Source organism: Gymnoscopelus microlampas, assembly GCF_963454915.1.
Source record: "Gymnoscopelus microlampas genome assembly, chromosome: 20".
NCBI lineage: Eukaryota > Metazoa > Chordata > Actinopteri > Myctophiformes > Myctophidae > Gymnoscopelus > Gymnoscopelus microlampas.
The window spans coordinates 40,123,667-40,150,497 of NC_139957.1; the positions used below are offsets into that span (position 1 = coordinate 40,123,667).

Here is a 26,831-nt window from a genome sequence, read left to right on the forward strand (position 1 = left end):
AGGGTGCAGCCGTCAGGAGACGAGGAAACATACCTCTCTACATATTTGGGGTGAGCATTTCTACAACAGCCTACAATATCAAGGACACTATCGAGTCGTAGACATTGGGCTAAACATTCCAGACTATGGTAATTTAACTCGCATAGCCGGCCTACCACACAGATGGACTTGAGATCAAATTTTCCAGCGATTTTGATTTCCTCTGGGTCTAACACCTACTCACCCACACGTCTGGATAGCAAGCGGGGATACCATTTTCTTTTAAATCTCGATTGGCGTTGCCTAAACAACATAGGCTAATCCACTTCTAGAGACAGAAAGCATGTAAATACTAATATCTTACCAGACGAGCTGAGCGTCTGGAAAATGTTGTCAAAGTGCGGTGCTTATTATGTTGACATCCTACTATAATTCTAGTAACCTCTGTCCGTTTGTAGTGGTGAGTGAGTGAGTAGGTGAAGCTACCCGGTTCTCCTCACTGGCTGGACCAATTGCTCTGATTTTGCACACAGCCAAATGGTAATTGACCATTACCATCTGAACTTAACTGTGAAGCCCGTTTTTCACTTTCATCAAATCTCAGCTTCTTATTAGCGTTTTTGTGTCACTGTCGCCATGGTTACGGGGCTGCCCAGCTATGGGACGAACTGCCTCCCGGGTTGCCAGATCATGTGCGCATATCCCCCCACGGATGCGTCGACCGGGTATGGTCTAGTTGATACAATTCTTGTTAAGTCCTTAACAAAATATCCAGGTTTGTTCCACTTTGAATGTACTTTTCCTGCTTACAAAAACTTGTGAACCTGCACACTGTCTTTTACATTCTGCTATGAAAATGAACAGCGCAGCTGTGAGGCAGAATGACCGTATATCCATAGGTTATGTTTGTGACTTCATCCCCACAAACAGACCTCTAGTAGGCTATACAAACGGAAGCGCTTCCGTACATGTCACCGATTATCCTTGGATAATTATTCGTTCGCCAGCAAACATACGGCAAAATGGTCCATTTGGTTACATCTCGAGTTAAAAATGGATAAATGAACACTGAGAACTTTTGTGCAGCGTGTGCAGAGGTGCCGACAGACAGACAGATATATGAGGACCGTCAGTCCATTTGGTTACAATTTAGCCTAACTTAGCCTGGTTAAAAATGTATAAATTAATACTTAGGATTTTTGTGTGCAGTGTGGCGTGCGTTGAGGTGAGAGAGAGGCTATGAATGAAGTTAACAAAGTTCAGAGAAGCCAATTGTATGGTTTGGAGTTAAACACAGCGTTTTAGTTTTCGAGAAAGATAGAGAGAGAGTTAGCCATTTTCATTGTGCCTCACACAGTGCGCAAGTAGGAATACGAGCATGAGATTTGATGTGGCTGTCATCTTTAGAATTGCACAACGGGATAAACTGTTCTTTCAGTAGCATTCCAGTTGACACAGTGAAACACTACACCACATTACACACACATCTACGCACAATGGACGCAAATGATCCCATTAACCATCACAATGACACATCTCCAAGTGGTCTCAGGTGTGAAGACATGCCCGTCTTGGGGGAGCGTGGGGGAGAGCAGTAAATCTAACCTAAAATGAACGTCTGGGATGGAATCAAGATGCAATATTTCGGTTTTAGGAAACGTCTCAGATATAATAATAATCCAATTTGAATGGAATATTAAGGAAAAGTCATGGAAGGGGAGCCTTCTGAGAGCTTCCTGAGCAAAGATAATTGACTTAAAAATTTCAAAATCGTCCAGGCTGTCCGCTCTGACACGTGTGTGTTAACCTAACACAGACTACAGCAAAAGTGACTACAGCACCCAGTTAAACAGTAGCTATCATTATAATGAGACACGTCAGTGAACATCTAGAGCAGGGGTTCTAAAACTGTGGGTCGGGAGCCCCAGGGGGGGGTACCCAAATGGTTTTGGGGGGTCCCCAGATGATTAGCTTAATGTTAATCATCGTTTTCCCACTCAACTGTACACAAATCAACATACAAGTACAGTGTATACAGGGTATCTGCACATTACTAAAGTGACAAATTAAGGACTTAATCAAAAGCAATCAACAAACTATACTATAAAACATTTTGAAACATTGTCAAATATCACCTGCGTATTACATGCGTTGTGAGCATGTAGATCGGATATTTCCACAATAGTTATCTGTGGAACCGAGTTTGTCAGTGAATAAATTGTGACTCCTTCACCAGTACAATTCTCTTAAAAAGCTGACAAATCTCCTGCTTGAGCTCTGTATGTATCTGGATAAAACCAACATACTACCAACAGAGACGACTGACGACGATATTAAATGAAGAAACACCACATTACAATATGTACATATTCAACCGTTAAAATCATATTTAAAGTTTTTCATGAGCATACGTTGACTCGCCAATCATAAGTGTGGTTTTCTGACGGCCTGTTGCCCTCCTGCGCTGCTCCTCGCAATAAACACAACATACACAGAGACACACACAGAGACACACACACACACAAAGGCCTGAGCTGGCTGCGCGGTGGCGTGGCAGTGTAACAGACTTCCATTGCAACACTTTGCAAAATAACAACCAGTAAGACTCCCTAATCGGGAGATAAGCGACCGTAGGTCACATGGCATTTTATGTGAGCTGCAGTGGCAGGGGGTCCTCCACTGGGGGCACCACCACTTTTGCATCCGTTCTGGAGCACCAGGAGTGGGTGGTCCCCGGGAATGCCCCGTGAGCAGCCCCGTTGGGGTGGTCATTTGGTAATTTGTCCACATGTGCTCATTTTCTACACTTGGGGGTCCCCGAGGCCGCTGGGGGTCCCTGGAGCTCCGGGGGTCCTTGGAGGGTGTAGTTTGGCAGGTAAGGAGTGTGTGTGCAAAATCTGGCATGGATCGGGGCAACGGGTGCGGAGATATGAGCAGGGCAAAAGTGTGACGGACGTGTGTGACGGAGTGACGTGACGGACGGACACCTGGAGCAGGTTTCTATAGTAAGTGCGACCTACGGTCGCAATAACCAGTAAGACTCCCTAATCGGGAGATAAGCGACCGTAGGTCACATGTATACAGAAGAGGGCTGTAACGGCGATTGGTTCCTAGTTGTGTGGGCAATGTATAGTTGTGTTTGGTGGTCTAAGAAATGTGGTGGCAGGCATGTTGATGACATGAGTGTAGACATACTGTGTAGTGTGTAGCAATTTGCGTGTTTTTAGGGGCAAAACTGTAGGAGTAGTGGGCAAAAATGTGTTGTGAAAAGCGGCCTGAAGGTGGCGCTAGAAGAGGGCCATGTGAGAAATTAGGGGTGGGGTGTCCGCGTTGCCTTGGCGGACGAATAGGTACCGGCCGCGGCTCTCCCGGACGCTCCTAGCCCGAGTTACGGCATTTTATGTGAGCTGCAGTGGCAGGGGGTCCTCCACTGGGGGCGCCACCACTTTTGCATCCGTTCTGGAGCACCAGGAGTGGGTGGTCCCCGGGAATGCCCCGTGAGCAGCCCCGTTGGGGTGGTCATTTGGTAATTAGTCCACATGTGCTCATTTTTTACACTTGGGGGTCCCCGAGGCAGCTGGGGGTCCCTGGAGCTCCGGGGGTCCTTGGAGGGTGTAGTTTGGCAGGTAAGGAGTGTGTGTGCAAAATCTGGCATGGATCGGGGCAACGGGTGCGGAGATATGAGCAGGGCAAAAGTGTGACGGGACGTGTGTGACGGAGTGACGTGACGGACGGACACCTGGAGCAGGTTTCTATAGTAAATGCGACCTACGGTCGCAATAATAACTTTATGCATATAGAACCTTTCAAAAACAAGTTACAAAGTGCTTTACTATAAGAACAGTTAATATACAATAAAAATCAGAAATTAATTGCATAAAAAGTACAACAGCTCTTAATTTAAGAAAAAGCTGTGCGATAGATAGGTGAGTTTTTAGAAGAGATTTGAAGGAGGACACTGAGTTTGCCTGCCTGAGGTCCCCTGGCGGTGAGTTCCACAGCCGAGGGGCCCGAACGGCAAAAGCCCGGTCTCCCTTTGTGACAAGGCGAGACTTTGGTACCGTCAATAGGGCCCTGCTGGATCATCTCAGTGCAGCGGCCTAGCTTATAAGGAGTTAAAAGATCACAGATATATACACCGGAGCCTGACCATTTAGGCCTTTAAAAACAAGCAGCAAAATCTTAAAATCTATTCTTAAACTCACAGAACTCACAAAAAGAATGGATTTACGAACTATGAAGGTCGCAAGTCATGCAACCAACATAAAAAGTGGAGCATAAATGATCAGCATTGATCAAAATATCGCAGCTACAATGAAGGTCGCAGCGAGCCAAGCAGCCATCATCTGATATACATAGGCTGCTCATCCTTCTGACTTTGGAACCGACGTATTAGCCTACTGTCAACTGCGTGGAAAGAGCCATATGGAACTAAGTGATGGAAGAATACAGGCAAGTGACTATGCCAGCATCATGAAACAGTTAACACTCTGTGTCACGCCACAAGCTTGTATATCTGCTATTTTTGAATAGCCCAATGTATAAAATAATGGTTATAGCAAAAAAAATCTAAACTGATGTGTTCCCGGATTGAATGGGTTAAAAAGGCATTTACAGGAAGTATCAGACGGCTGATATTTAGTCACAGTGTGAGGTGTCTGAGAGTGTCTGAGTCTGACAGCAAGCTTTAACTGCACACTTAACAGGAGACGACATTAAAGTGGGGACGACAGCAAGCGAACGTGTCTGATCTGCATGAAAACAAAGAGTCAGGACGCATCTACCTTTTAACCCATTCAATCCGGGCGGGAACGCATCCGCGTCATTTTAAGATTTATTTGGCTATTCATAAATAGCAGATTCAGATCTGCAATTCTTTTGAAAAATCGTGAACATTTTGTGCAAATCTTTGAATATATATCTTTTTAAAGCAAACATTTGTATTTGTATCTCTTTTTCTTTTTTTTTCCTTTTTCCCCCCCCCGCTAATATGAGCTTGTATATCTTCTATTTTTGAATAGCCAAAGAAATCTTAAAATGACACAGATGCGTCCCCGGTCTTAATGGATTAACCCATTAAGACCTGAAGCCGATTCTACATGTCTCCTAAATCCCAACAGTATTCTGGAAAAAACGTATGTTTCTATATCAGTGGTGTTCAATCTTTTTCATGTCAAGGACCCCCAAAATGATATGTATTTGGCCGTGGACCCCAATCTGAAAATGTTTTGTTCCAGGGACCCCCAGATGCAAAGATTTAAGTTAAAAATGTTCGCTTTAAAAATGTATATATACAAAGATTTGCACACATTTTCACGATTTTTCAAAAATCACCGAGTGCCGCGCTATGAGCTTGTAGATCTGCTATTTTTGAATAGTCAAAGTGTAAAATAATGCTTTTTAGCTCAAATAAAAAAATGACAGATGCGTTCCACGTCTCAGTGGATTAAGCACAGGGCTGCTGCAACCCGTTTGAGTGCAGGGAACAGTCATATCCTTTAGAGCAGTGGTTCCCAACCTTTTCCACTCAAAAGTGACGATATTGTATTTGTGTTATTTACGATAAGTAGGCAATATATTCCTGTGATCCTATAAAGATCCTGGAGGGGGAGTACATAAGAGCCTATAGAGCACAGATAGGATATTTTTGTACCTTATAATAGAGCGCACAAAGTCACATTCATTCTGCAGGCCTGGAGAGATCATGGTGAAGGGCTTTTATGACACAACATGAACAAATAAGGAAATAGTAGAGTCCTGGAGGCAGGATGAAAAGACAACGGTACTTCACTCCATGCTAACCAGCAGCCCAGGGAAAGGTCAAGTTACTATGGGGTGTGTTTGACCTTTCTGAGCCTCCGTAGGGCTAAAAAAACACATGTCTGTGTGTATGTATGTATGTACGTGTACTATATATATACGTGTATGTATGTGATATATACAGTGGTGGAAAAAGTACTCAAATGTTTTACTTAAGTAAAAATATCAATACTGCAATGTAGAAATACTCTGTTACAAGTAAAAGTCTGGAATTCAAAATGTACTTGAGTATACTGCAAGTTCACGCAATGCGTCGCATTGCAACGCATTGTGTGAATTTGCAGATCAATGTTGTACTACCATAAGCTTCCTGTTAAAACAATGTGAGGTATAAAGAGACAGATAAATGCTGTCTTCTACCCAGGCTACAACTCTGGACTACTAATCTCTACTTCACATCCTGAATGTAAGTAATATAGCGAGCGTGTGTGTGTGTGTGTGTGTGTGTGTGTGTGTGTGTGTGTGTGTGTGTGTGTGTGTGTGTGTGTGTGTGTGTGTGTGTGTGTGTGTGTGTGTGTGCATGTATGTATGTATGTATGTATGTATGTATGTGTATGCGTGCACGAATGCACGATTCGGCTGTGATGTAATGTGTTGTTTTATAATCTTGGCCATATAAGATTACAGATAATCTGTGTACAGAGTGTGTGTGTGTGTGTGTGTGTGTGTGTGTGTGTGTGTGTGTGTGTGTGTGTGTGTGTGTGTGTGTGTGTGTGTGTGTGTGTGTGTGTGTGTGTGTGTGTGTGTGTGTGTGTGTGTGTGCGCGCGCGCGCGCGTGTGTGTGTGTGTGTGTGTGTGTGTGTGACTCAGCAGAAAAGCCAAAATCTTTAACCCATTTAAACTGGAAAAGCATCTGTGTCATTTTAGATTTTTGATATATATATATATATATATATATATATATATATATATATATATATATATATATATAACAAAAAGGGGACTCCTGCACATCCAAAAAACCCCGTTGGAGGTGCAAGTCTAGTCAGCAGGTATATAAAATATAAAAAAGGGGATGAACCTTCAAAGAAGGGACTGCACACTCCAGGGAACAGAGATGGACAATTTACTATTGCATAAGTATTTTATTAGCACGACGCGTTTCGCCGTGAGCTTCGTCAGGTGCTATACTATGCTTTTGTATAGCACCTGACGAAGCTCACGGCGAAAGGTTCATCCCCTTTTTTATATTATAAATATATATATATATATATATATATATATAGCAACACAGTTGTGTTAATAAACTCTTAAAGCCCCATCATACGGAGGTGTGGCCAATGCCATTTTGCTATTATGAGTGCAGTAATCTGTGCAGTGCGCCAAGGCTCTACGCTGTAAAACGGCCCTGAATTAGTCATGGGTGTGTTTGGGCGTTACTTTAACTCATTGACTGCCAATGACGAGTACACTCATCAGTTGGCCCGAGGTCCACAGTGCCAATGAAGAATATGACGAGTTGAGTGTTTTCAGTGGTTTTCCACTAGATGGCGCTGTTCGCTATCCTATGAGTGATGACTTCACTGCCAGAGAAGGATAGACCTGGAAATGATGTCATTTTTCCTCCATTTCTGTTGCTTTTTGGTGAAAACAACCTACTCTACATTCAACTGCCCTCAACTATGGAACGGATGATCGCGGCGGCACGCTCCACCCCCCCCCCCCCCGATACGTTTTTTAAAGTGATCGATCATACTAGTGATAAATATTCTTTGATTTTAGGTAAGCGAAAACACTCGAAAATCGCTTAGCAGCGGCTTAGCAAATTATGTTTTACGTCCAAATCTCTTAAGGCTCACCTGAATTCATGCCTGAGTTGCAACTGTACTTGGTACACATTTTTTTCCCACTCTACACCAAATCTCTTCGCCAAAAATTCCTGATCAGCTATTTCTGGCGGACGTTCCTCCCCAGAGTAGGGATGTTGGGGTGAACAAGTGAACAAATCTTTAAAAAAAGAAAATTGCTGATCTACAACCTCACAGTGCATCGTACTGGGACACATTGATATGGTTTTTATTTGTGGGAAAGATTTTTTTTGTGCCTATTTCAGTGGTTCTCAACCTTTTCAGGCCGTGACCCCCAAATATAATCATATTTGGTGTGTGTGTGCGCGCGCGCGCGCGCGTGTGTGTGTGTGTGTGTGTGTGTGTGACTCAGCAGAAAAGCCAAAATCTTTAACCCATTTAAACTGGAAAAGCATCTGTGTCATTTTAGATTTTTGATATATATATATATATATATATATATATATATATATATATATATATATATATATATATATATATATATATATATATATATATATATAACAAAAAGGGGACTCCTGCACATCCAAAAAACCCCGTTGGAGGTGCAAGTCTAGTCAGCAGGTATATAAAATATAAAAAAGGGGATGAACCTTCAAAGAAGGGACTGCACACTCCAGGGAACAGAGATGGACAATTTACTATTGCATAAGTATTTTATTAGCACGACGCGTTTCGCCGTGAGCTTCGTCAGGTGCTATACTATGCTTTTGTATAGCACCTGACGAAGCTCACGGCGAAAGGTTCATCCCCTTTTTTATATTATAAATATATATATATATATATATATATAGCAACACAGTTGTGTTAATAAACTCTTAAAGCCCCATCATACGGAGGTGTGGCCAATGCCATTTTGCTATTATGAGTGCAGTAATCTGTGCAGTGCGCCAAGGCTCTACGCTGTAAAACGGCCCTGAATTAGTCATGGGTGTGTTTGGGCGTTACTTTAACTCATTGACTGCCAATGACGAGTACACTCATCAGTTGGCCCGAGGTCCACAGTGCCAATGAAGAATATGACGAGTTGAGTGTTTTCAGTGGTTTTCCACTAGATGGCGCTGTTCGCTATCCTATGAGTGATGACTTCACTGCCAGAGAAGGATAGACCTGGAAATGATGTCATTTTTCCTCCATTTCTGTTGCTTTTTGGTGAAAACAACCTACTCTACATTCAACTGCCCTCAACTATGGAACGGATGATCGCGGCGGCACGCTCCACCCCCCCCCCCCCCGATACGTCTTTTAAAGTGATCGATCATACTAGTGATAAATATTCTTTGATTTTAGGTAAGCGAAAACACTCGAAAATCGCTTAGCAGCGGCTTAGCAAATCATGTTTTACGTCCAAATCTCTTAAGGCTCACCTGAATTCATGCCTGAGTTGCAACTGTACTTGGTACACATTTTTTTCCCACTCTACACCAAATCTCTTCGCCAAAAATTCCTGATCAGCTATTTCTGGCGGACGTTCCTCCCCAGAGTAGGGATGTTGGGGTGAACAAGTGAACAAATCTTTAAAAAAAGAAAATTGCTGATCTACAACCTCACAGTGCATCGTACTGGGACACATTGATATGGTTTTTATTTGTGGGAAAGATTTTTTTTGTGCCTATTTCAGTGGTTCTCAACCTTTTCAGGCCGTGACCCCCAAATATAATCATATTTGAACTGGGGACCTCCCATCCTGATGAGCACTTGGAAATGTAGGAGGTACAATTGTTGAGGCATTACATTTTCTTTAACTCGGTTCCACAGATAAATATTGTGAAAATAGCAGATCTATAAGCTCACAACGCCTCGCAACATGAGGCGTTGAGAGCTTGTAGATCTGCAATTTAAAAAATAAATATAGTATAGTTTGTTGATTACTTCTGATTCAATATATATATATATTTTTACATTTAAAAAGGTCTTAAAAGTTCTTAAATTGTCACTTCACTGTCATTTGGGGCCCAAAAATCATCTCGACCCACAGCTTGACAATCACTGGCCTATTTCACTGAATGAGCGCCTGTTTTGGCCAGATTCGGCATGCTGGGGTTTAAGTGGTTAACTGTCTCTCTCAGCCATGCAGACACGCGCGCGTGTGTGCACACACGCACACACACACACACACACACACACACACACACACACACACACACACACACACACACACACACACACACACACACTACACAAGCAACTACCAACCTCAATAACGCCTACAGTCATGTTATTTTGGGTTGCAAATGCTGGCATGGCAGTTTCTTGTCTCTGGCGTCTGAAATCCATAAATGCCACAACAGTAATCTTTAAATAGAATGGCTTCCAAATCTGATGGGGCAGTGAGAATGGGGGATAGAGTGAGTGAGTGAGTGAGTGAGTGAGTGAGTGAGTGAGTGAGTGAGTGAGTGAGTGAGTCAGTGAGTGAGAGAGTGAGAAAGAGGGGGGAGGGAGAGAGAGGGAGTCAGGTAGAGAGAGATAAAGGGAGGAGGAGAGGGGGATAGAGAGAGAGTGTGGAAGAGAGAAAGAGGGGTGGTGAAGTGAGAGGGAGAGAGAGACAGAGTTTTGGCTTTGCAAGTTTTTTTAAATGAAAATGCATCATTTACTACAGTAAGCTTTAATACTGATAAAAGGTAAAATAATACGACGAATATAAAGTTTGCTTTTATGTCAACTATTATTCACCCAAAACATCATGAAATGATGAGAGATGTACTACCCGGACACTAGCTTCAGCTTTTGGGCCAGCTCCTTCATTGATTGATTGAATGATTGAATAATGTACAGTACTAGTCAGAACTGTAAACAGCACGTGGTACAGTAAGACAGTGGTTCTCAAACTTTTTCATGTCAAGGACCCCCAAATTGACACTTATTAGCCCGCGGACCCCCATTTGAAAAGATGTGCCAAGGACCCCCATAAGAGAAGATTTTATTACGGCTCTAGCAGTGATTTTGTGAAGGCGGCGGGCGCACTGGGACGCCTGCAGCAGAGGACCTTGGAGTCGGAGAGCCTGAGGCGCCGCGATATCCTTCAGCAGGACCTTTTTGGAAACCTACGACAACCTGACCATAAAGACCCCGATGGGCCTGAACTAGGTGGCCACGCGTTGCCCGCGGGCCAGCTTCGTCATGAGGACCGACAGCGACGTGTTTGTCGACGCCGAGTACCTCGTCCACAAGCTGCTCAGACTGAAGCCCGGGAGGTGAACTACATCACGGGCTGCTTCCATTATAACTCACCCAAGGAAGATACAGGTGGCGCCATGACAAGGCGCTCATGACACTCGCTAACACCCTGGAGCAGGAGAAACGGCAACCACATGGGAAAATGACACCATCAATTTCGTAAGGGAGGGAGAAAAGCCACCAACCAACCAACCACAGCGACAAGAAACAGCCTAATCCTTAAGTTCCAATCATTGGGAAATGAAGGTAGACCTGGGAGGAAGACTGCAATTCCCCCAGGTTCTCGAGACAACCCTGAGGAACGGTTACGAGCTGCGGACATTTTCCTCTCGGACGCAAAGTATGAGTGTAATACTAATAATTATTACTCCTTGTGTGCACAACCATGGACCCTATGATATGAATTGTGGACGAGTGTTTCAGGCGAGCGTTCCGCACCGACGTGGCTAGTGGACTGTTGTTGGGGGAGAGAGTTCCGCTAGAGCGGGGCGACTGGACCGCCGCAGGGGGCAAGCGGTCTGCTCAAAAAATGGGGGCAAGTGTGATTTGCGGCGACTCTTCCGGTTACCCCGTGGAGACACTTTTCATCACTCCACTTCATTTGTCAATCTTTTTAAAAAGGTCAAGTCCAAACGGAGCTGCTGATTGTACTGGCTGGCCTTCTACATTCACTTTAAATCCAAAATATCACCATGTTTCTACAAGTCGGTGCGTTATACACTGCTACCGTCTCCACATCTGAAAAAGAGGCAGGAAAATTGACCGCTACTTTGGTTTCTTCACGTTCACGCGAGCCGCCTAAGCTGCGTTCTCTGCACTGTGGCTCACAGGCACAGCTGTTTCTTATAGCCTACGTCACTAGCACAACGTGCTCTTAAAGAGACAGATCCCCATTCACCAGCTCACAGCCACTTGCGGGTAAAAAAAGACCATTTAAAAACAAAAATCAGGTGACAAATAATTTATTATAATTTGTCACGTGAGCTCTGCCACCCATGCATATGTATGTGCTATTATAAATTCCACTGTAGTGCTGTAGTTGCCTTTGGTGTGAGTGCATGCTTAAAGTAGTAGTTCACCCAAAACAAATTGATTCATGGAGATTTTTTTTTGTTTTTTTCTCGCATTCCTAAGCCAATAATTTGATGACCGGGTCATCGGTTAATAGGAGACTCAGTCGGAGACTCTTTGAGTCTCATACCGGATACTCTTTGAGTCTCATACCGGACACTCTTTGAGTTTGGAGATATACTGGAGACTCTGTCGGTCATCAAATTATTGGCTTGAATGTAAAGTAAGTCACTTTTTGAGTGAAGTACTCCTTTAAGCCCCAGTACATGTTCCTTCCGAACATTTCTTCAGAGAGGGAGGTGATATAACTGCAAATTGGCGTCGTTACGAACTTCTGATGGGCGGTCTCAGAACTTGAGCACCTCCAAGATATACTGACTCTCCAAACTAGTGTTCGGAAAGCCTGTACGAACCGGAAGGTTTTCAGACGTCGGAAGGAAGAGCCTGTATTGGTCTTTACAGTTTCAGACATCAAGTGAGACTTCTCTCATAACTTCAGTGAGAGAAGTTTCAGATTAAATGTCAAGTGACAACAAGTCCCTTGACAACAAGTCTCTCTCTCTCTCTCTCTCTCTCTCTCTCTCTCTCTCTCACATTGAATATCACATAGAAGGCGATGGGATGTCATTTGTCTACATCCCATAGGTGAGAAGGACAGTGTCTATAGCTACTTATTCTTGCACCACATTTGTCGAACAAATAGGCTAATAATAATAATAATAACAACAACAACACACACACGCAGGCATGCACGCAGGCACAAACACGCACAGGCGCGCGCGCACACACACACACACACACACACACACACACACACACACACACACACACACACACATGCGCTGTTACAGTTACGCACAGTCGCGCACATATCGGGATCCATACACACATCCAAACCCACGCACACAAAAGATTCACAAGGTCAAGTAGTAAGGTCAGTGGGTAAGCGTGTGTGTGTGTGTGTGTGTGTGTGTGTGTGTGTGTGTGTGTGTGTGTGTGTGTGTGTGTGTGTGTGTGTGTGTGCGCGTGTGCATGTGTTCTCACCATAGACACCCTGACAGTGCACGCCGCCCTCCAAGAAGACGTTCAGGAGCCACAGAAGAGCGAACGCCAACCCCATCCTCCCCCCGGCAACGTCAACATCATCCATCCGTTCCGGTTCCGGTTCCTCTCCGGGCGGTATAACGCGCTCCGCTCCGCTCGGCGTCAACTCACTTCTCTCTGGTGTGCCGCTGCGGACCGGCGGCGGCCGCCGTTCATTCCTGTTTTTTCGGGTTCCGTCCGTAGGCCTTGCTGTCCTCTTAAATCAGACGCTCTCCTGCCTAGAAATCAGTTAAATATAATAAATAAATACATAACAAATACCTTGATATCAGTGTTAACGTGTGGCGATAATATAAATGTATTTTTATCATTTTCAATGTTAAAAAATAGGGAAAATAGGAGATCTACAAGCTCACACGTTGCAGCGTGACCCTTTGTGTGTTTGTAGATCAGCTACTTCCGTTATTATTAATATTTCACTTTTTTTTATAAATAGGGTTTAGGCTTAGTGGTTAAAGCCTGGAAAAGTTAACAGTTAACAGTTAACCAACTTAACATGTAGGCCTATTTGTCCACAGACCCCCATCTGAAAATATTTTGTGCCAGGGACCCCCGAACAAATTTGTGTTCTAAATCTTTTTTTTGATTTCAAGATTTTCTTGAAAATAGCAGATCTACAAGCAGAGCAATTTTCAGATAGATGTATAGGTTTAAAGTGCTCAGCTTTTTTGGGGGCTTGTTTTCATGAACCCTGGTTGCTTATTTCACTGATCATGATACGATATAGGCTACCTATATATTAATATAGCCTACTACAGAGGTCTTCAACAGGGGGTCCGGGACCCCTAGGGGGTCCTCAGAGCTACTACAGGGGGTCCGCCAAATCTTTGTGTGATTTTTACATTAACCACTTCAACCAAGCATCCCTATTCTGAGGAGAACTTTAGCCAAAAATGTTTTCGGCAAAGTGGTTTGGTGTAGGGGGAAAAAAGAGCAGACTAAGTACAGAGTGAAAGGTCAGGTGTACTAAGTATTGTTTAAGTGCATGGTTAAATGTCTGGAAATGCACATTAACATGAATCCAACATGATAGTGCTGTGAAACAAGTCTATGAAGCTGCCTATGAAATCTATGAAAAAAAAAATGTTTTACACAATATATGATGGGGGTCCCTGCTTTAGCCAAGGGGTCCTTCCTTGGCCTGAAAACGTTGAAGACCCCTGGCCTACTACATTGGCCAGCCCAGCCCTGGTGTGTGTCAACTCACTTCTCTCCGGTGTGCTCTGGTCCAGCGCCGGCCACCATTCATTCCCCTTGGTGTAAAAAAAAATCCTTAGCCTGCCCTCCTACTCCAACGGTTTCACTGAACCCACTCTCCTTATAAATCACTGACACGCTGCCTAGAAGTCACTCAAACAAATACATACCAAAAAAAAATAGGCAGGCCTTTAATGGTAAAATAACAGCCGTGTGTGTGTGTGTGTGTGTGTGTGTGTGTGTGTGTGTGTGTGTGTGTTAAGTGCGTGCGTGCGTGTGTGTATGTATGTGTGTGTCAAGTCAGTCAAATCGGCGGGCACGCTACAGAGAGCGCGCGCAGGTGCCTCGAGAGCTTCTCCTTGATTGTGACATTGTAAAAGAAGCCTCGCGGGGGGTCGCGGCGTCGCGAGGCGGCGGCGGCGTTCAAACAAACCGTGTCGGCATTCGGTGGTGGTGATGGTGGTGGTGACCGGTCTGTCGCCGCCTCCTCTCCGCCGCTCACGCGGACTTCTTCCATGACGTCTTTTCAAACGGTGCCGAGCGAGCACATTATTATAGGCTACGGCCGGAGGAGGAGTAGGAGATGGGGAAATTAAACGGTCGGGGGACGTCCGAATCTCCCGTCCGTCCGTCCGTCCGCCGGTCTGGTCCGTCCGTTTCTTCCGGTGCGGTGGTGGTGGTGCACCGCGCGAGCGAGCGACGCACGAGCCGTTAGATGTACTTAGTTACTACTACGACACGGGAACAGCTCGCGAGGCGGAACGTCACGAGCCGAGCCAGTTGCTGTTGGTCTCTTCTGACAGCTCGTTTCTCTTAAAAAATAATAATAATTACCCTCGTGAGACGGAGATATGAAGAGGAGGAGGAGGGAGAGAACGAGGAGGCAGCACGCGCGATGGGGAAACACGACAACAGCGCGAGCTCACGTTTATCGTCGGTGTGCGCTCGCTCGCGCGTGGGTGTTTCTGTACAGGGGGGAAATATAATAACCGGGATCTCTGAGTGAGAGAGAGAGAGAGAGAGAGAGAGAGAGAGAGGGAGAGGGAGAGGGAGAGGGAGAGGAGGGGAGAGAGAGAGAGGAGGGGGTGAGAAGGAGAGAGGAGGGGGAGAGAGGGAGGGGGAGATCAAATTGGAGAGAGAGAGAATGCCTTGCTGTTTGTGTGTTATTGAATAGAATTAAGATTGTTTTATTTATTTATTTGGGCCTTTGTAATTCATTTATGTATTAGTTAAATAGGTTTCAGTCTATAGCAAACCCTCTGAATATTATATTCTTTAAAAACGTCTCACATGGTAGAAACATAGTTGCAGCTGCTGTCCAAGACCCAAGTATCCCTCTCTCTCTCTCTCTCTCTCTCTCTCTCTCTCTCTCTCTCTCTCTCTCTCTCTCTCTCCGTAGAGTGATGCAATTATTTCAGTGTGCATCACCACACAATAATACAATGGAATGGGCAGATAGATGACACACAGACAGACAGATAGATAGAGAATAACGAATAGAATAAATAGCTATTATACTAGATATGCATTACAGGACCTCCAAATGCTGGTTGGTTCATTGCCATAGTAGTGGGGCGGCATAGCTAACCTATTGTTCATTTTGTGATAGAAGCGCCAAATGTGGCAGATGTGTTGATAGATATATTGGGAACAAAACTAGATATTGGGCCATCGCACTTTTTTTTTTTTTTTCAAAATGACCAGTGGTTGGTCTAATCTTCCTAACCCACCCTCTGGTGGCTACTACAGTTTCTGTCCTAGGAGGCTGAAATGTGAAGGTGTGCACGTGTGTTCATACTAATTGACTAAGTGGGAGTGTTGCAGTGGGAGTGGCCTATTGCAAAAAATTGCATAACTTCCAATACAAGTAGATTCACAGATTTGCACAAGATTTAGTGGAATGGTTGGTTATGACCCAAACAGCAGCTCAGTAACTGTTCATGCCATTTGGCAAAAAAGGGTATGGCAGCGGGTGTGGCCTATAGGCAGTGAAATCATTATTTTAGCCAAAAGATGGCGGTGCACTCTAGGGTATTTCATCAGGAGACTGGTGTTCCTTAATTGGCAGAAGACTGGTGTAGTTAGGAATTATGCATCAGTGACTCTGATGACATCACTGAAACTCACCCGAGAGTGTCATCAGGTGAGGTGTTTGACTGGGTCGAGTGGACTTTGGTGGCTCGCCCCGGATTTGACCTGGGGCGAGCGTGTTTTGGGCCTACCGTTCTTGTATTCGACTGAACATGCTGTCAATCATGGCCATTGAATCAGAGCTTGATTGCTATGTCATGGTAAATGTGTGCTTTTTGGTGATGAATACAGGTGTTGATACCATTTCTATGATCCGGTCTTTCATGTTGTTTCATGCTAAGAGTCAGCTACTGTGCGGTACAGTATCTATTTATACAATTGGCTTGTGGTTTGAGACTTACTGTATCGGCATTCTTTGTTGAGCTATGTTCTAGCAGACCACTTGTCCAATTTCCTACACATTTAGCCTGAAAATCAATCATGCTTGTTGCCTTTGGATGGTCTACTTTTAACTTAACTCAGCATACATTTGTATTCGTATTTTGTCCCATATTGGACGCACTACATGATTACGAAACATTTCCACATGAGTACGCAACATTTTTAACCGGAAACGCTCTGACGTGAAGGCTGCACCCAGCGTTCCTCTGCAGTAAACAGTTTCATCTCACATCGTTTGGCTTGTTGTTCGGTCCCCGAGGACCCGCTGAGATCGTGAAGGTGGGACTTTGTTATTCAGGCTAATTACACTCATCATTTAAACAGAGAAAGGTGACCTCTGTCAGACCGGCCAGCCAGCCAATCAATCATCCAGCTAGCCAGTCCGTCAGACAATCAGACAACCATCCTGTCAGCAAGCTAGTTGATCAGGCAGCCGACCACACACAAATAAATATATTTCTCTGACCTCCTTTACCTCCACACCCCCACCCACTCCCTTAGGTCAGGCAGAACCTCTGCCCCCTCTTTGTAAAACCTTTTTTTTTTACATTACTCCTACAGATTCTGTCCAAACATCACGCAAATCGGTACACTGTATCTCTATAGTCATGTGATCAAGACGGATCTGTCCGATTTTTCATATTCCATTCTGATTGGCTAAGATTAGCATCTAAAGTTTGCAGGTTTTGAACAAAATGCCTCAAATCATAAAAGCAACGTGCAATTGCTGTGAAACTTTGCACGCACATTCCCACTATTGGGCTAGGCAGAGGAAGAAATGCCACCCTTTTCAAATTGTCCTGTTATAGCGCCACCAGGAGATTTTTGGTTCCCAACCTTTTCTAAAACCCTCTTTATTAAGGCAAAGTGGCAAACCTTGATCTGCTCACACTTTCCAGATGGTTCCAATTAAACAAACTATCATTAAATAATAATAATAATAATCATTTAAAAGTATACATGTATAGACTTCTCAGGTAGAAAGAATTACGACTCAGAGGAAGCCACGCTCTTTATTGAGGGCAAACAAATGAATAGAGTAACTTCCACCCCCTTCTTGGGAGTAATAGTTGAGTATTGAAGTATTGTTGGAAAGACCATATTGATTTAGTGTTGGAATTGTCCGGAGAAAAAAAAGCTAAACTGACTGAGCCTGTTTGCTACCCTTATATTACAGCTGACCTTAGTATATCCTTACCCTACTTATTGCAATATCATGTGGGCCAGTAGGCTACTTTCCCTATCTATCCCTTTTATCTCCACAAATTCAGTGGTGGACAAAGTACTCAACACCAGTACTTGAGTAAAAGTACAGATACTAATGGTCAAATTTAAAAGTAGCTCAGTCAAAATGTCACTTGAGTAAAAGTACAAAAGTAATTGCATTTAAATATACTTATATATACTTGATAACATCAAATTCAAATTTCAGGGACCCGCCTTCATTTCCATTTTCAAATCTCAATACTGTATATTAATCTTCAACTTAAGTATCCTTCAAACATACATCTTCATCTACAAGTTGACATATCAGATAATCTCCCAGTAGACCACTTCCACTTCCAATCAAATCAATCTAATTCCAATTTTCATTCATTGCCTTACTAGACAGGCAAACTATTTACAGGTCCCCACTCCCAAGTAACACCACCAGGGGGCAGAAGTGTTTCATTGTGGAATAGGCCTACTCATTTTCACCTAGTGACTCCATTTACTAAAGTAAAGTAAATACTATAAACACAAATTAGAGGACAGGCATCCATATCACTGTCAGGCGTATTTTAACATTTTCTCTGTTTTCTTATTAATTGTTTTTGTTTGTTTTTGCCTTGTGTTATTTAACTTTTTGGTATTTTTTTATTGTGTATTTATTTTATGTCTGTGATGACCCATCCTATTTGTGTGTGGTGTTGCTGTGATTCTAATGGTGTTCTCTGTTCATGTGTGTAGGAGGAGGGGACCAGCATGCATGGGTGTGCCCCTAGAGGATGGTGCACACCTACAGTAGCGCCTATCATCCTCTGGAGTATTTAAGCAGTTTGGTCAAGGCCGTTTTGCCCTCTCTCTCCTACATTGTTTGCTTTTGGTTCTTTTGAGTTCAGTTCTAAGTTCTAACCTTGTTTCTGCACTTGCACATACACTACATTTTCACACATCCATACATGCACTACACTACTACTATTTACAACACATTCTAATATTTCAGTATAAGTTATGTTCATTTTAGTTACAAATAAATACATTTTCATTAAATCCTGTGTGTCGTCTCCCACTTTTGTGACACAACAACAAGCAAGCTCACTTGAGACGTGAGCAGAATAATTTGGGAATATAAATAATTAATAAATAATTATTAAATAATTGGAACTGGCACTGAGAGCAACATTGCAGTGGTGACAACCAAACTGGTGAGTGTGTTTGCTACTCGTTTTTCCCCTATTCTGGATGCGAATACACTGCAGGATTATTTATCAGTGAAACTGGGTAATACATCTGTGACGTGTTGTAAGATCGAGTCGCCCCACAGCAGATTTGGTCCGTCTCACATCACTACTGAATGTAATAATGTTGAGGATATGTTTGATTGAGATGGGGGGGGGGGGGGGGGGGGGGTGATATGGTGATTACAACCCTGTAATGATTTATCTTCCCTGTATGAATCTATTGTGGAGTCCCTCTGTATTTCCAGGCAGCTGGCCTCTCCACAAACATAGGTGAGTGTAATGCTAAGCCAGGGTGGAATGATCACGTTCAAGAGCTTCATGCAGAGGCTAGAATGGCTTTTAAAATATGGGTCTGGCAAAAGTAGACATGGCCCTCTGTTTGAGAATAAAAAACACACTAATGCAATTTTAAATATGCCCTTCAGTTTATTAAAATAAATGAAAATACAATGAGGTCACATTCACTAGCAAAGAAGCTGGAGCAGAATAATGTGAATGATTTAAAACACCTCTTCCATCAAATATAGATGGTGTGAGAGTGGTTCTGATGACATTTCACAGTTATGGCAGAAACAGTATTCTGAGCTGTTCACCTCATTAAAATGTAGATTTTAATGAAGTGATTGTTACTCCTGCTGAAGTTCATGAAGCAGTTTTGAAGCTAGGAAACAACTGAGAACTGACAAGGCTACTCGGACGCTAGTCTCGCGTGGCCAGACAACTATTCCACAATCTCGGAATGCTACAGTATATAGAGTCTGGAACTACACCTCCCAAAATCCGAGGCAGGAAGCTGGCATCTGTTCGTCATTTCCGTTCACGAAAATATATTAAAAAATATCTTTACATTAAATGTTTTAATTTCCATTTCTGCTAATCAGCAAGCTATATATGCTTGGATGATTTTGATTTATATTAGTATACATTAGCGCGACTGTAAAGACTAAACGGATTTGGTGGGGAGGCGGGGCATTCCCCTTAATCATCAACAGAGCTTCCGTACTCCAGACTGTATGACCGGAAGCATTTGAAAATTGTGGGAGGCAACAGTCTGGCCACGCGAGACTACACGGACGCATTGCGTAATGGCAGAGATAGTCCTGTTTAGACCATTTTTAAGCACGAGAATTGTAGTCAAGTTGTAGGCGGCCCTTTGCTTTCTATATATTTCTATACCTTTTCCCCGTCTATAGGCTCTATGCACAGCAGCCATATTGGACAGAAATTGGGCCCCTTCCTTGATTCCTTCACAGGTGTTACCTTACCAATGACACTAATGAAGGCTCTGTTCCATTTAGTGTAGCACAGTAGTTCTCAAACCTTTTCATTTCAAGGACCCCCATAACTCTGAGAGTGTACAAATGGAACCAAATGGACCCGGGAGGGTCCATTTGGTTCCATTTGTACACTCTCAGAGTTACACCCTCTCAAGGAACCATGAGGGTCCCTGGACCACACTTTGAGACCCACTAGTATTTCTAGTGAGCCAACATGCACAATATCAGAACCCTGACTCTGTTTGACCAGAACGGAACGGAGCCTTCATTAGTATCATTGGTAACACCTTTGAAGGAAGTCAGAAGAGGCCCAATTTTCCAAAATGGCTGCTGTGCATAGAGCCTATTGAGGCTTCGTATGAGTAAAGTCGCCAGACTCATTTGTTTATTTTTGGAACACAGAAAAAGTCTATGGGATTTAGAATGGGGAAATTACTCTGTAACCCAGGGGGGAAATGTAAGTGACGTCAGACTTCTATTATAGCTTAAGAGTAGAAATGTTGGCGCGCGCGCTGTGGACAAGCTCGAAATGCGTTGCAATGCGATGCGTTGTGAGCTTGTAGATCAACTATTTTACAAATAACAAATCTTGAAGAAAAGCTAAACATTTTGAATATTTTTCGAAACATTTTAACAACACAAATATGGTACAGGGGTCCCTGGCACGGGGATCCGTGGACAAATACATATTAATTTGGGGGTCCTTGACATGTAAATATTTGAGAACCACTTGTTTAAACAACATTTAGGAAGCTAGCCCAAATAAGTAACTACATTTTACAAACAAGCCTAAAAAAAACAGCAACCAATATTTACAAGCGGCTTTACAGAAAAACTAGCCCAAAGTCGCTTAGGATAAGCAGACATGGCAACCCTGCTGTGGACCCAAGAGTAGGACATAAAAGGTAACGGCCCATTGGCTATCTTTGGCAAAGAGATTTGGTGTAAAGGGAAATAGTAACAGACCTGGAGCCCCGGGGAACTCTGGTCAACTATAAGCACAGTATACAGTATGTATATGGTTTAAGTGGTTAACACATATACTGCCAATCCCGAGATATCTCGGGACATTAAATCCACCCGTTACCTGCGTATCCCGAGATATCTCGGGATCGTCTTTTTATGTGGTTTAATAACGAAAAAAAAATGTTTTGGTACCATCCTTGATTTTTTTTTTTTTCCATGACGCTTCCGACCCATCCTATGAGAAAATTTCCGACAACCGTTTCCGGTTCGTTTTTTATCTTGAAAAAACATTTTTTCCCTGGTTTTGGCTAAAGATCATGGTTTTCACACGGTTTAAAAAACGAATGGTAAGCTCCGGTTGTATTTTCTTTTCTTTGATCGACGAACGGTTATCCTCTTTGTGTTTAAAAACGATCTGATAGCCGATCGGAGGCTAAGCTAATCTAAGATGGCTGGTGGGGAAACGTCACAGCCACGTCACAGCCAAACGGATATGACGTTTGCAGCCTCTTTGGGCCGCTGATTCCACAGAAGAAGAAAAAGTAAAAAAAAGTGTAAACATTATGAGGGCTCGTACGGCCGTCGTTGCTGTTTATAAACACCATCCGATCGCGGATTTTAATGGATATAATTTTTTTGTGAACGGTTCAAAAGGCTATAAAACTCAAAAACACTGGCAGTGGGTGAGTACCTTATGAATAAACTCTGGCAGGGAATGTGTTAAGGAACAGACCATGTGAAACCAAGGGCCCAGCATCCGCCTTTGAAATTGAGTCTATATAGAAAGAAAGTAGCCTCGATCTCCAGGCTTTTATTGTTTAGTTTTGCTAAAAAATTAAAAGCCTGGACCAGCGCGTCGGTGTACCCGATATAGGAAGCGTTTCATTTCCCCAACCAACCAGAGTGCAGCGGGCGTCGCTCGTAATGTTGTGTTGACGGGGCGGGGGCTGGCGGACAGATCGGTGAACTAATGGGATCACACGCATTCTCTCGCCGGAGATGTTAAACACGCCCCTTTAGGTCAGAAAACAGGAGCGCTGGTGCAGCCTATATAGAAAGTGACAGTTCATATGAATGGCCTGTAGTTTCGCTGTTTTACCCCTGCTGGTGTCAGAAGAAATAACTCTCAATGCAAGTGGGTGGGTTTTTGCCGAACTTTAGACTTGATTTTATTACCTTAAATTCCTTAATAAACATTGTCATAAATACTATATGCTTCCAGTCGCTAGTTTAAAGTCTTCTTTCAATCACCATGATATGCGTTTTGGTAAATTATGGTCCCATTTATTTTAAAATTGATGATAAAGTAGGGGCGGGATGATTTGATTGACAAGCTACCCAACAAATAGCATTAATTTCCGGTTGCATAGGATATGACGCGATATGGCGCGATATAGAAAGATTTTAAATTGCTGAAAAATAGGCTTCATTTACTGTCTGTAGAGACTATGGGCGTAACGCTGTCCATTCTTTTTACAGTCTATGTGTGAAACACATTCCTTTGTGTAATCATTTCTTGATAAAAAAAAGTTTTGTTTGTGGGGCTCATTCACAAGGGAAACAGTAGGAATCCTGAGAAGAAGCTGAAGTTCCTGGAGTCGTCGTAGAGCCGGTAGCTCCCCGGCAGCCCGATGTGCACCGTGTCGCCTGCGTTCAGCTGGAGCGACACGCCGTTGGACGTGGCGGCGTAGCCCCCGTGGTCGTTCAGCTCCAGGTTGAATAGGATCTTCTGGTCGTTCTTGTACAGGTAGACGCCCATGTAACCCTTCAGGTAGTCAGTCACTGTGTACCTGAAATAGTACACGCCTCTCACTGGCGCTGCGAACACACCTAAGAGACACACACCAACGCAGCGACGCATTGTGAGCTTGTAGATCGGCTATTTTCAAAAAATATATATAAATATGGTGTCTTATCAGTGACCAAGGAAGTTGTGCATATACCGTAAGACAACAGGCAAGAGATAAATGAGTAGACTAATTTAAAAGTTTATCATGTGTCTTTTCATTTTGACCTCAAGTGTGACACATACAGCTGTAAAAAGAAAAGCAGCCGAAAGCAGCCTTTTTTCTCCTCAATAAATCTTATGTACGTCAGCAGCAGGATTCATTCTACCCTTTTCCAAATGCCTTCATTTATGCATTTATTATTTTCAAAACAAACCTTGAAAAAAATGTGAAAGATGCAGAATAAGTTTGAAACATTTTAACAACACAAATCTTGTAAGGGGGGTCCCTGGCACAAAGTATTTTCAGATGGGGGTCCACGGCAAAAAATAATAATTTGGAGGTCCGCAATGAAAATGTTTTGAGAACCACCGTAGTAGCCCACAGGTTTCAAACAGGCTAAGCGGTGTACATGAGTACAAGGCTGGTCTAGAAACAGTTTTGTGTATAAAGGTCTCTGCGGTTTTGTGTATGTTTGGTAGTACCCGTCATCTGGTTGTACGCCTGGCCCACATTAGTGAGGATTTTGGAATAAACCAGTGTAGTCTCGTCATCAAAAGGCCCCACGGCTCCAGAGTCGGTCAGACCAGCAGTGAAAGCCACTTTCGGTCCGTCTGTCAACACACATGAGACAAAAGTTGGTCACATTAAGTTCACATGAACATAAACTTATGTTATTATTGACAAACAATAAAGTCCTGAGCGCTAATTCAACTTAGAGGGTACAAATGGAACAAAAACCTGTTAACATCGATTAAGTATAAGAGTGTAACCGACAGTACAAAGTATTGTCCAGTATTTAAGAGATGATATGTATTTAACCCATTCAATCCGGGAACGCATCTGTGTCATTTTAGATTTACTTGGCTATTCAAAAATAGCAGATCTGCTATTTTTGAAAAATCGTGACAATTTGTGCAAATCTTTGGAGAAAAAAAAAAAAATGTATATGTGCGCACACACACACACACACACACACACACACACACACACACACACACACACACACACACACACACACACACACACACACACACACACACACACACACACACACACACACACACACACACACACACACACACACACACACACACTTAACTACATTTTTGCTTCTGGGGTTCCGCGCCTAAATACATATGATTTTGGGTGGTCTTTGACATGAAAAAGTTTGAGAACAACTGATATTATAGCAATATAATCTTTTTTCTTATATTATTGTTAGGATTTAGAAGACATTTGTAAAACCCCAGATTCCCCCAAAGATTTTAGTTAAAAATTGTCGCTTTAAAGAACAATTTTCACGATAACATTTAAAAAAAATAGCAGATCTACAAGCTCGTAGCCCAGCACTCGGTGCCGTGCTACGAGCTTGTATATCTGCTATTTTTGAATAGCCCAAAGTATAAAATAATGGTTATAACTAAAATCTAAAATGACACAGTATGTGTTCCCAGATTGAATGGCTTAAAGGAATGCCCCACTAAAGCTCTATATTCTGATGGTATTCATTGCTATATAGAGTGTTGTGTTCAGTAACGGGGGGTCTCCCTGTCTCTCCAGCTAAACATGAAATACATTTTCAGGTCGGGACACCAATTTCATCCAATCAGGAGAGAGAATCCCACAAATCATCATCATCTTCAATTTTTATAGTGTTCCAGTTCCAATTTTGCATGCTCTTTTTTCTTTATCACTTCCGATTTCACGTGTTTATCCTGGATCCTGTATAAGTTCTCAAGTGTTGGAGCATCCGGTTGTCAGAGTTAGGGCCGTCACCATTATGGAATTTTACTTGACGATGAATTGCCATACAAATAATTGCGAGTAACGATTTAACTCTGTGGCTTTTAGGCCTTGTAGTAACTCATGCTGAGGAACCCTTAGGGGTCCCGGACCCCCTGTTGAAGATCTATGGCATGAAAGATGAAAGTCTAACCTGAGGTTCGCGCTGTCAGACGCTCCAGTAGAATGAAGGTCTGGTTCAGTCGGATCTCCAACGCTAAACACACATTTCACACGTCAGTCATTTCAGGCTTTGTTCAGACTACAGGCAAATCCCATTCGTTTTGGATCTTTAGGACTGATTGTCCACACTGTTATTAAATGAGATCTTTATAGGACTTACTGTTCACACTATGTTATTAAATGAGATCTTTATAGGACTGATTGTCCACACTGTTATTAAATGAGATCTTTATAGGACTGACTGTTCACACTGTTATTAAATAAGATCTTTAGGACTGACTGTCCACACTTATTAAATGTGATCTTTAGAACCGACTGTCCACACTGTTATTAAATCTGACCTTTGGGAACTGACTGTTCACATCGTCGACCTGTCCATTGCTATGGTATTACAACGTAACAACATAGGCGTGAGTAATGCTCAACTTAAAATCTGTCCGTCACCGAAGATAGCCGATGTACGAGATCACAACTGTGAGCATGCAGATCGGGTATTTTCGGCGAGTGCCACCAACGTACGTCGGAGTATAATTGGGGGGTCCCGACCCACGGGTCGAGAACCACTGCAGTATAGAATGGATCAAATAAGTAGATTGAACACATCACCCGTGTTCTGTATCTGCAGCTCCGCTGTCTGTGTCTCTGTCATGTTGACTCTCCTCTCCAACCCTGACAACATCAAGTCACACATTAATAAAAGTCAACAAAAAGATTCCTTGTGGATTTAAAGCTTCAATCTCTAAGTTTTATGTCCTCTCTGGACAGAGAGAGGTAGTTGCAACTGTAACACCCTGGATTCGAAGCCAGGTTTTCCGCATGAGAAACTAGAAAAGGGCATTCCTCTGAGCGCAGATCCCCGCCAGGCCTTGTTGCCTACCCAGGGCTGTGTTTTGCGACCCGTTCTAGAGCCACCATGAGGCCAATGTGAACAATTGAGGGCATTTCTTCCTAGGCCTAGTGGGTATGTGCATTCAAAGTTTCACGGCAGTCTTTTTTTTTTGTCTAACCAAACATCTACTGCTCAATCCATGAGGAAATCCCCAGTTGGCCAGGGGCGATATTATGCTTATGACCTTCAGGCAGTACCAACTTAGTTGTCGGACAGTAGGTGTCCAAGTAGGGAGCTGTGTACGTACAAGTTATTGTATGAGCAAACTCTATACGGATTGTATTAGTTAATGTATGAGCAAACCACGAGCGGTTCATTTCAACATTTCAACAGTAAAACACAGTGAGGTGATTGGATTCCATCAGCAGTGAAACGGTTTATAAAATAAATAAAAACATAAACTTGATGAATGGTAACAATAGTAGTAGGCTATTCACTAAGGAAGTTTTTGTATTTGGAAAATTCACAGAGAAGCATTGGCAGTTGCGTTGGAGAACGATGTATCCATAACTCACAGCCTGGACAATCAATAATGTGTATTGTGTTTGTGGTGTATGTACATTTTGTGAGTGTCTTGTATGCCTGTGCGGGCTGGGCATCTTTGTGGTGCAGGACACTATAATAAAAAAGTCTATCTATCTATCTAGTTACTGTATGAATAGTGTTGAAAATCACTTTGATTTTGAATCTTACCTGCGCTCTTTAAAAGGCCC

At 43.1% G+C, this 26,831-nt stretch overlaps 2 protein-coding genes across 2 annotated transcripts in view; both read right to left on the bottom strand.

Moving 5' to 3' along the window:
* The window catches only part of LOC311036128 (MAM domain-containing glycosylphosphatidylinositol anchor protein 2-like), a gene marked incomplete at both ends in the record, with an annotated part of 96,060 nt that extends 83,085 nt beyond the window's left edge, over positions 1 to 12,975 (bottom strand). Inside the window, one exon of the mRNA XM_084044652.1 lies at positions 12,900 to 12,975. Coding sequence (XP_083900778.1) covers positions 12,900 to 12,975 — 76 coding nt within the window. The remainder of the gene's footprint in view (positions 1 to 12,899) is intronic.
* Positions 12,976 to 22,372: 9,397 nt separating this feature from the next.
* LOC311036433 (uncharacterized protein) overlaps positions 22,373 to 26,831 on the bottom strand; it is a 52,595-nt gene continuing 48,136 nt past the window's right edge. Inside the window, exons 40-43 of the mRNA XM_084045126.1 lie at positions 25,836 to 25,898; positions 25,201 to 25,263; positions 23,747 to 23,875; positions 22,373 to 23,145 (exon numbers count right to left, since the gene is read on the bottom strand). Of these exons, the coding sequence (XP_083901252.1) occupies positions 22,865 to 23,145; positions 23,747 to 23,875; positions 25,201 to 25,263; positions 25,836 to 25,898 (536 nt within the window). The 3' untranslated portion in view covers positions 22,373 to 22,864. The remainder of the gene's footprint in view (positions 23,146 to 23,746; positions 23,876 to 25,200; positions 25,264 to 25,835; positions 25,899 to 26,831) is intronic.